We start from the raw sequence: 11,627 nt of genomic DNA on the forward strand, positions 1-11,627 counted from the left end.
CCATAAAATACCTCGTGACAGTCAAGCCAAATTTACTCAAGCAATTTACACTCAAATTACGACACACATAACCCACTGATATAAAGAAACTCTTCACATAATCTTCATAAGAATCACACAACCTCAGAACATCCTGAAGGAGATATCCCACCTTCTTAGCCTCAAACTGGAATTTCTCTATGCCCAACCCTAGCCATAACCACTATGCTTTCACTAAATCTTCCCAAGTCTAAACTCGTCAACAAGACATGAGAATCTACTTCGTTCTACAAATGAACAAGATGAAAGAATTCCTCAAAACTCAAGACTGTATAACATATCCACAGAAATCGAGCATTCATAGTCCTTTCACATCCCAAGAAAAATCTTCCTGTCATATCAAAACCATCTGAGCACACCCCGGAGCCACATCATACTCATCATATAGCTATCCAACCACTCACCGAGCCATAAATCCTACTTCTAGGGACACTATCGGACATAGAAATCCAAAAGCACATACTCTCATAAATGAAATCACCGAGCCCAAGCTGTGGTCAAAACCCGGACTCAAGTCCTCCAAACTAGCCCAAACCCACAACACATAAAACACATCTCGCACCCCATTCATGGAATACAAACCGTTGATGCACAGTTGATACTGAGCGCACACATATGCATACGAGTGAGTGGAAATAATTCAAAGAGATACATTTCAAGTTCAATCAATGTCGCACGATAAGGAAAGAAAGATAGGAAGTTTATCCTAAATGCCCTGCAGCCTCTCGAAGATAGATATGGACGTCACCATACCGATCCAAGAGACTCGACTAGATATTTGATCATGACTCGTAGAACCTATGAACCTAGAGCTCTATACCAACTTGCCATGACTCCAAATCCAACTAGTCATGATGGCACCTAACCTAACCCGCTAGGTAAGCCAAATAACAGTAAATACAATTTAATAATAAAATTAAGACTCAAAAGTGAAATAAGTGAATATTTATACAACTCCCCAAGGACTGGTAGTACAAGTCATGAGCTTCTAAGACTTAGAATTTACAAAGCTGGTATGAAATAAATAAATCATACGTTCGAAATTTATATAAAGAGATTTGTGAATCTAAAGCTACCAAGAATAAGAGGAAACTATAACCGAAACGCATGTACATCTTCAATGCCAGCTCCCGCCATACACAACAACAACAACTCCAAAATCTGCATGCAAGGTGCAGAAGTATATTATGAGTACAACCGACCCCATGTACTCAATAAGTAACAAACCTAACCTTAGGTTGAAAGTAGTGAAGAACTATAAATGATACTCACCATCACCTGTACAGTTCATAATTATAACAAATATAGAATAGATATGTGATCAAATCAGGAAATCTCAGGTAAAACCGCTTTGATGCTCACAAATCTTTATTTTAAGGTGTTCTACTTAGTCAACAATCCAGCATATGAAGAAGAAATGCAAGTAAATCAGGTAAACAATCAAGGAAATTGCAAGTAAAGATGAAATGCAATAACCAAATATCAGTACGTTGTGGCGTGCAACCCGATCCAATAACCATAAGCTAATAAGGCATGTTGCGGCGTGCAACCCGGTCTAATAATTGTAACCAGCTCTCCCAGAGCTCACATCAACCAGAAACCCATCGGTTTCTCACAATATACGTGTACACCATCAAGAGAGAAACATGAGAGAGTGACCCTAGGGGGATGGATCTGTATCCACATGCTGCAAGGACAACTCACGTAATGCATGGGCAACTCACGTGCTAATAATATCAACTGCACGGATAACTCACGTTCTGCACGAACAAATCAAGTGCTATAATATCAATATCTATATCTGCACGGACAAATCACATGCTAATAATCGCACGGACAACTCGCATGTTAATATCACAATCCACCCGACGTGGTCACGATCATAATATTATAATTCGCCCAGCACAGTCACAAGCATAACAACATAATCCGCTCAGCGTGGTCACAGGCATCCAGTCCAAATAATATCACATAGAAGCAAGTATACAATAATACATGTATATGATGGATAAACATCAGATTTCATGCTCCTTGACCGATATAATAACATGCTAAAGTGTAGGCATGTGCAATTTGTACTATCATAGCTCAAATCGGCAATTTATCACAGAAATAGCAATTACCAAGTTTATTCAGAGAATTAGCTCCTTTTTAACCTCATACATGGCTCAAATAGTTCACAACAATAATACAAATATGAGAAACATTATAGCTTAAAGCTTAACAATCAACTCTAAGCTTATCATAGCCTAAGCACTACCCCATGCATGGATAAATACCCTGATACTAGCACCTGGGCTCAAATCCCTCACATATGTGCCCCATAGCACGTATCTATCACAAATAATCTAGGAAACTAGTACCTCAATCAAGTTTAAATAAGATACTTACCTCAAACAAGCCAAAACAAATTTTGAGCAAGCCAAGCAACACTCTAGAAATGCCATCCCGTGCGTAACAACATCTGAACGGCTCAAAACTAGCCAAAAGCAACTCAAAAATATCAAATAATTCCCAATGCAACAAACTCAATCGATAAAGGTCTAATCTTTAATCAAATACTCAAAGTCAAGCAAAAAGTCAAACCCAGTCCCGTACCTCGGAACCCGACAAAACTTATAATTTTTTACAATCTATTCAATTATGAGTCCAACCATACTAATTTCACTAAAATCCAACTCCAAATCGATGTTCAAAACTCAAATATTCACTTTAGGAAAGTTTGGACAAAACCTCCAATTTTTCTTTCAAAAACATTGATGGTAGGCTATAATTGCGTAATTTAGTCGCTTATTGCACTCAAATTCATCGCACTTTACTTGTGTTGAGCTTTAATGGGTAATGATTTGCACTTATTGTGTGTTTTATGCTTTACAGGAGTGATTTCGAGTTATGTAGATGTGGTAGAGCTATTTGGAGCTTTGAAATCTGAGTAAAAGCCCAAGAAATTAAGACGGGACCGAGTTCGGGGGTGAGTACCGTGTATGTATATAAAAAGTAAAAAAGAAAAATGCTCAAGGCCATGTAAATGGCCTATCACGGCTTGTTGGAAGACGTTTACCATGAAGCGGCTAGCCAAAAGTCTCATAAGATGTTAAGGAATTGAATCCTCCAAATTGAGACATGCAAGTGACGTGTGCACATGAAGTGGCTGCCCAATTCATCATTACACAAGAAAAAATAGTAGCATAATTGAAATTTGCCAATTCTCTAGAAAACGTCACTAAAGCGATGCCTGTGCGAGGCCCACCACGCCGCAGCAGTGTATATTTGGCTGCCTGACAGATGTTGAGCTCTCTTGATTTTCCCACTAATACCCTGTATGGCGCGTCGCCCCATGCAGCGCGCTTGTGTAATTTTTACAGAGCCAATATCCTATTTCAGCTAGGAGAAGGTGGTTTCGTCTGGGCCCGATCCTATTTGGTATAAATACATGAAAATAACGTTATGTTCTATACTTTTGACATACTTTAGACCTAAGGAGGCTAAGGAGGAGTTGGAAGAACACAAACACAAGGATTTCATCATTCCTTTCTCACTCAAGACCCGAGTTTGGATCGAATTTATATTTTCTTATACTTTAATTTTATTTGTTATGAATTGATCCATATCTATGGAGAAGTTCCTTTTAGGGTTTGATGGATTTGGTGTATTGATGAATGTTTGTGGATTATAACTCTAGTTTTATGTATTGAATCATTTTGGATGATTTAATTATTGCATCTATATTCACTAGTTCATGTAATCGAGAGAGGCATAACGTGTAATATCCTTGCACTATATTGTTGGTTGAGTTCATAAATTCTTCTAAGTAATCGAAAGAGGCCAGTTGAATCATTGATTAAACCTAGTTAGGAGAATAATCGAAAGAGATTTTCCTAAATACCAATCCACTATGCATTTTTGCATATCTTCATGTGCTTAAATTGGTTCATCTTGTGAGGTTAAGACTTAATCGAGAGAGGAGTTTTTGCTGAATGTTTGAATTAATAATTGAGTGAATTCGAAAGACTCACTTGAACATTACAAATGAATTATCTAGAGTTAGATTCTGAACAATTATCTTGCACCTATACCATCAAAACTCTATCTTCTCTCATTGATAAACTTCTTTGCTTGTTCCTTGTTGCGGTTGTCATTAGTCAATAATTTTAGATTCTTAGTTAATTTTAGTTAGAAATCATATAAATCTCAATTGTTGATCATCTTGGATAGCAACCAAGCTAAAAACTATGAGAATACTGTTTAAATCCAATCCCTGTGGAGACGATAATTTTACTGTACTATATTTGATTAGCGAGCATAACTATGAGAATATTGTTTAAATCTAATCTCTGTGGCAAGTTATTTTTTCGGAAGAAAATCGTATCTTTTCTTTCTTAAAAGAAAAAGTTTGCATACGCTTTCCACACAACTTCAAGTGACAGAAAACTTCCTCTTGGATTCTCCCATAAAATACAAAAAAACTAGGATATTTAGTTTGTAGATAGAACTCAATTTTCTAGAGTATGACTTGGGGCTATTATTTTGATGGTGAGTTCAATAATTCTTCCGATGCGTTACTGGCAGGTACACTATTATTGTTCTCGCCTCGCGATTTAATCTTACATATACTACTCCCTCCATTTCAGTTTATGTGAACTTATTTTCTTTTTGATCCGTTCCAAAAAGAATAACCTTAGAAATAATTTAACTTAAAGTTTTAACTCTAACCTCGAGGAGAAACTTTTAGTCACACAAATATTTTGGCATGTTTAATACCACAAGTTTCAAAAGAATTATATATAGTCCCACAAATATTATGGCTTATTTAGTGTCACAACTTTTAAATATTTTTTTTTAAAAAAAATTCCGTGTCAAGTCAAATAAATTCAAGGGAAAGAGTATTTGAGATTGAACAATTTGACCTCAGTTAAACTTTTGAATTAGTATTATCCTACTGTTGGAAAAACATTCCTTCTTATCTTTGAACTTTGACAAAGTTCCAACTTGAGTAAATTTAAAATTATAGTCAAATCACGATGGATACATTTGGACTTTTAATCTCAAAAAATTTGAACACGTGTAATTTACCTTCTTTTTTTTTTTATAATGGAGTTCTGCTAATGGCAAAAGTAAATAGGCCATGAATTGTTAACAAAAAAAATTCCACGACAAAATAACCAGACAAACCCATTCTATTTTGAGTGCAATAAATACAATTTCTTTTCTATTTTTTTCCCATTCTGGTGTGCTCATGCAGGTATTACACAACGACGACCATTATGCGTATCTTTCTAATTCATCAGCTAACATTTGCAACTACAATCGCAACCGTTAAACGCTCATTGGCGGCGACATGCAAACTCTGATCATTTCTCAGTTATCCAACTATCCGACCCGTATAAGCCTCTAGATAACTCCAATTCGATCATCTACAGGATCCGAATCATGATAACCCGACCCGGTCCCGGTGGGGATCGGAGGTATGCGTAGTGACTTTGCTGAAATCAATGGGAAGTGGAAGAGTCGAATAATATCAATGTGTATCAAATTACGAAAATGGCCTCGAATTTACTGCAGTTGGGACCAGAAGAGCAGAGAGGTGATTTTGGTGTTAATGAGGAAATAGTAGCTTTTGTAAAGAACATTACGTTGCATCCTGAGACTTCGTTGGATTTTCCTTTGCCCGAGAATGAAGACGATCAATATCTGCGCCGTAGTTACAAGGTGATCTATTTTGTGTGTTAGCTGATGCTTGGTTTAATCATTATATGTCAGATGTGAATGCTCTAACCATTAGTACTACAAATGTTAATTTGTGTGCAGGTTGTCAAACTCGGTGCTTCGTTGACACCAGAGTTGCATAAAAAAACTAAACCAATAGAAGAAAACTGGTCAGCGAAGAGGACTTTCGTATCAAATGGTATTAATGACTCTCGGCATGAAGATATTCTCTCAGTTTTATCCACTGCGCTTTGTGCAGATATGGTCCGAGAGATGTCTAGTGTGGATAGTGTGGAATAATGCAAAGTCAAAGATTTTTTTTTGGTCCTTTTCATTTTTTTATTCTTTGTCTTTTATCAAACACAAAGTGTATCATTAGTTGTGGAAAGTTTTTTCTTCTCTTTATATTGAACTAGTATATTAGTCCGCGCTTCGCGCAGTTGAAAAAAATAAATTTATCTTCTTGTATAATTAGTTGTGATAAAAGAATAAAATATTCATGTATATGCATTAAAAAGTGATTTTATAACTATTAAATCAAAATTATGAGTATTTCCGTTAGAATTAGAGCTTAGAAATGCAAGTTCACAGTTATCAAGCGACTAATTAGCAAAATATATACCATTGACCCTATTTATTTGAAATTATTCTTTCTATGCACTGTTGTAGTGTTGTTGATATCCGAATCGGAAACCAATGATTCCCGTGTACTTGAAATTGATCTTTCGATGCAATGTTGTTACTTGTTAATGTCCAAATGATCATATGATCTTCTATCGTCATTAATTATTCATGCATGTGGTACAGTACTCTTCACATCTTTTTATTTTCTGGCAATACTCTTTATCTCAAAGGAACAAAAACAATGTTATTAGAACTACATCAATATATACTTCAATAACTATTCAGGTACAAATTTAAATAGTAAAAATATATACCTGATAAAATCGTGTTATCATTCACCCTTGCACCATTATTATCTGATTTGATTTATTTACAATAGTTATTTAGACTCTTTATAATATCATAATTATATCAGGTTCAAATGATTAAAAAGTATTGTTGATTAAAATCTTAATAATGTCATTGGCAGCCATATATCATGCCTAAAGGAAAATATTTGGCCTTTTTGCTTTTGTATATTTGTGGCTCTTTGAGAGTAAATAGAATTTCAAAACTAAATAGCCGATCTTTTAATTTACATAAATGAATAAAGATGTCGATCTTTTAATTTACATAAATGAATAAAGATGCATAATCGACTATCTTACTTAAATGAGTGTGTGCGATTATAACTAATTTCTCCCCCTAGAAAATCATATTTCCAATAGAAGATGCTAACACGACCTAAGAAAAGGAAATAAAATTTGGTTTCTATCAGAAATAGAGAAATTAAAAGAAGTTGACCATTTTTGAAATATGATATTTTGCTAAAATTGCTGAAGTCTGAAAAAAACTGTAAAATCTTGAGAGAAAATTATTCCTTGTTGTTAATTTCAAGTTTTTTTTGTTGTTGTTGTAAGAATTAAAGTTTGTTCATAATCAAACAATCCATATGCACCTACATCTGCATGTGCATCACTCTTATCACTATTAACAATGTTACGTTGTTGCAATGTACTATGATACCTCATTCATGAATACTTCTTGTCAATTTCGTCATGACGATGTTTTAATTCATGCAGTACTGTAATCCTCAATCATTAAATATAAAAAGGCGGACTAATTTTACAATATTGTTGGCTTCTTACTGCAATCAAGAAATTTGTTTGACGCATGTTTTGTTTGAATTCTTATCCCTAATGATTCTTCTGCCCTTCTTCTCAAGTTTTCATCTTTCTCCATCCCCTTGTAAACACCAAAAATTGTAATGAGTAGCGAAGGTTGTTGAGCCTTCCTAAAACAATATACACCAAGGCCACATCTTCATATTTTATATCCAAGCAAGATAACAGAAACATCAAAGAGTGAATAGCAAAAGTTATCGAGTCCTTTGAAAAGGATGCAGTGAGAACTGTATCCTTATACGTACCCTGATTGCAATGGATCGTGTCCTTCACTTCTGCTGTCTGGGAAAACCAGCCACCTGGTATGTATACATTGTTATGCTATATGAAGGAAAATTGCTTCTTGTATATGTATTTGCTGGTGGGAACGTTTTTTAAAAGAAAAATGGCAACGGTTAGAGAAGAGGTTAGTATTGATTAGGACACAACCTTTCTAAATAGTTTCCATCTTTTCAAGTTTTTCTTTTTAAAAATTTAAATATAGGAAAAGGGTAAAATTTGAGAAAAAAGAAAAATATGTATTCTTGTCTTAAGGAGTGCCACATAACCATGTCTATGTCCTTCAATTATATAGATATATAGATTGCTCTTTGTTGGGTTCTTAAAGAGTTAGTAAAAGGGAGTGGTCTCACGCACATGAGAAATTATCCTGAAGGCAAAACGGGTCGATTTGCTCCCCCCACCCCCACCCCAAATCTAGTTTTGCTAAAATTTATTCCTTCATTTTTTGAGCTTACTAGAAAAGTGTCCAAATACATGCTTACCAGAATATGTCCAAATTCATTCCCTTTGAATTGAATTTTGTAACGTCTGATTTTATTACTTTGTAACGTCTGATTCATTACTTTGTAACTGCTATAATTTAATTTGTTGTAACTGCTACTTAAATTCTGTAACATCTCTTTTATTTTCATAACCCTGATTTAATTCTCCGTCTTACAACCTTATCTTATCTGTATTAGGAGCTATTTTGTGAAGTTTTTAACAAAAAACCACATTCATCTCTCTTCTTCTTCGACCGAACTCTGGGCAATTATTTTGTGCATATTCCAAACTTTTAGCCATGAGCGCACGTGTTTGGAGGTGCTGTGGAACCTTGGGGAGTGACCAGTGTTAACGATTTGCAAAATCACTTATTTTTCGATAAGTTGTTCTTGTTTCCATCTTATTCCTTGTCAATATTATCTACTCATTTTTCTTAAAGTGACTTGTACATATAAAATTGACTAATGGTTACCACTTTGAACAAAACACTTCCTGATCTGTCAAAACTTAAGCCTTTAGATGGAAACAATTATAAGTGTTGGTCCCAGAAACATTTTATTTTCTTTGAACATTTAGAAGTTGATTACATTTTGTTTAACGAACCACCTGTTGTTGTTGTTGTTGTTATTTATAGTTCTAATGTTAATACGACTGTTGTTGAAGATGCTGCTAAGAAAAAATTTGAAAAGGATAATAAAACTGTTGGAGGGCATCTTCTTAACCATATGACTAACCCTCTCTTTGATTTGTTTATAAATTATAAATCTGCTAAAGTTATATGGGACAATTTGGAGAAGAAATATGGTGCAAATAATATGGGAAAAAAGAAGTATGTGGTTGAAAAGTGGATCAAGTTTCAGATAGTCGATGATAAGCCGATCATGGAGCAGATTCACGAGTATGAGAACTTGACTGTTGATGTTTTGAACGAAGGCATGGAGATGTGTGAGATTCTTCAGGTTAATGTTCTCTGCTTAGAAAAGTTTCCTCCTTCCTGGAGTGATTACAGGAATCAGCTAAAACATAAGAAGAAAAACTTAACTCTTCAAGAACTGATCAGTCAAATGAGGACTGAGGAAGCAAACCGTCTCAAAGATGAAGAGTCTGAACCGCTTAAGGATAAGATGAAATCTTTCTCTCTCTCTTAATTCTTCTAAAGCTAACCTTGTGGAATCTTCTAGTACTTTTGTGAAAGACATATTTAAAGGTAAACAGAAGAAAGGGCATGTGAAGAGGCACAATTACTTCAATAAGCCGGAGGGCCATATTTAAAAGTCGAAAGGACCTTGCTATGTCTGCGAAAAAATTAGTCACAAGGCTTTTCAGTGCAACCAGAGATAAGGACAAAGCTCAAAGAATGGAGGAAAAGCTCCAGTCCAGGCTAACCTTACTGAGGGTGGTGATGTCATTACTGTTGTGGTTGTTGAGGCGAACATGGTGGCTAACAAGACTGACTAGATACTGGACACAGGTGCTTCAAGGCACCTTTGCGCCAACAAGGAGCTCTTTCACGACTTTGAGAAATTTGCTGATGGCGAGTGTGTCTACATGGGTAGCTTTGAACAATGTTCTTTATGTACCCTCCCTTTGTAAAAATTTAGTTTTTGGTGCGCTTCTCAACAAAGCAAGTCTTAAACTTATTTTTGAATCTGATAAAGTTATTATTTCTCGTGGGGGAGACTTTGTTGGGAAGGGTTACCTTAGTGTTAGTTTATATGTACTGAACATCGCTCAAGAGATTACTAATAATGCTAGTACTTTTAATTTTGCTTATATTGCTGAGTCTATTGATTTGTGACATGGTAGACTAGGCCATGTTAATATTACTTCTATTAAAAGATTTAGAAAAATAGAATTATTTCCTGTAGTTGATGTTGATAATTGTTTTAAGTGTCCTATTTGTGTAGAAGCAAAACATACCAAAAACCTTTTTAAGAATATAACAAGTAGAAAGACAGAATTGCTTGAACTAGTGCATTCAGACTTAACAGATTTCAAGAACACTGTTAGTAAGGGTAGAAATAAATACTATGTCACTTTTGTAGATGACTTTTCTAGATACACTAAGGTATATCTTCTTAAGTCAAAAGATGGGGCTGAAAGCATATTTTTGAAATATAAAGCAGAAGTAGAAAATCAATTGGACAGAAAAATCAAGAGACTTAGATCTGACAGGGGGTGGTGAATATAGTACTAATACTATAGAAGCCTTTTGTTTGCATTATACATGAGGTTAGTGCTCCATATACTCCCCAACAAAATGGCGTAGGCGAACGGAAAAATAAAACCCTTAAGGAAATGATGAATTCTATACTTTTGAGTTCGGGTTTATCTGATAATATGTGGGGGGAAGTTGTTTGTGGGGGGAAGCTGTTTTATTTGCATGCTATGTTCTTAATAAAGTCCCTCATACAAAATTGGATAAAATTCCGTATGAGTTATGGAAAGGGTTTACCCCTAACTTGAAAATTCTGAAAGTGTGGGGGTATTTGGCTAAGGTTGGTCTACCTGATTTTGAACAAGTAACTGTTGGACCCATGAATTTTGATGTTATTTTCATTGGTTATGCTCAAAATAGTGTTGCGTATAGATTTATGTCTTTGACTGATAGTTCTATTTGTGAATCTAGAGATGCAGAATATTTTTAGCATGCTTTTTCATTGAAAAGTAATATGGCTAGTGATGTGCCTAATAATGCTTCTACATATATGTCTGTTAATTCTCATATTTTTCCTTCTTCTAGTGTTACTACTAATGAGCATGAAAATAAATGTAGAAGGAGTAAGAGGTGTAGAATTGAAGCTAGCTTTAGTCCTGACTTTATCACTACTTTCTTAACTGAAAATATTGATCTTGATATTTTGAATGATGAATTAGTGTCTATCTATTTAATAAAAGAAGATCCTAAGACTTATACTAAAGCAATGAGGTCAATAGATGTTAGTTTTTTTGGAAAAAGACTATTTAACGTGAATTAGACTCTATAGTTTCTAATCACACTTGGGACTTGTCTGATTTGCCTAAAGGTTGTAAACCCATAAGTAGCAAGTGGATATTTAAGAAGAAATTGAGGCCTGATGGTACAATTGAGGCTAGACTTGTTATTAGGGGTTTTAACCAAAAGCCAAAAGAAAGACATTCATTACTTTGACACTTATTCTCCTATGATTAAGATAGCGACTATTAGAACTCTTGTTGCTTTAGCCGCTATTCATAATTTAGTGATACATCAAATGGATATTAAAATGGCTTTCCTAAATGGTGATTTAGAGGAAAAGCTCTATATGTCTCAACCTGAGAGATTTGTGATCCAAGGACAGGAGAATAAAG

The 11,627-nt window shown here is 34.9% G+C and overlaps 1 protein-coding gene across 1 annotated transcript; it reads left to right on the forward strand.

Annotated features, from left to right (window-relative positions):
- Positions 1-8,761: 8,761 nt before the first annotated feature.
- LOC107768129 (uncharacterized) lies at positions 8,762-9,445 on the forward strand. Its single transcript, XM_016587232.2, has one exon. The coding sequence runs from the start codon at positions 8,762-8,764 to the stop codon at positions 9,443-9,445; it is 684 nt and encodes a 227-aa protein (XP_016442718.2).
- The last annotated feature ends 2,182 nt before the right edge of the window (positions 9,446-11,627 follow it).

Source organism: Nicotiana tabacum, chromosome 14 (assembly GCF_000715075.1).
Source record: "Nicotiana tabacum cultivar K326 chromosome 14, ASM71507v2, whole genome shotgun sequence".
Taxonomy (NCBI): Eukaryota; Viridiplantae; Streptophyta; class Magnoliopsida; order Solanales; family Solanaceae; genus Nicotiana; species Nicotiana tabacum.

Coding starts and splice junctions, on each gene's coding strand:
- LOC107768129 (XM_016587232.2), top strand. CDS start 8,762: ATGGTTACCACTTTGAACAAAACACTTCCTGATCTGTCAAAACTTAAG.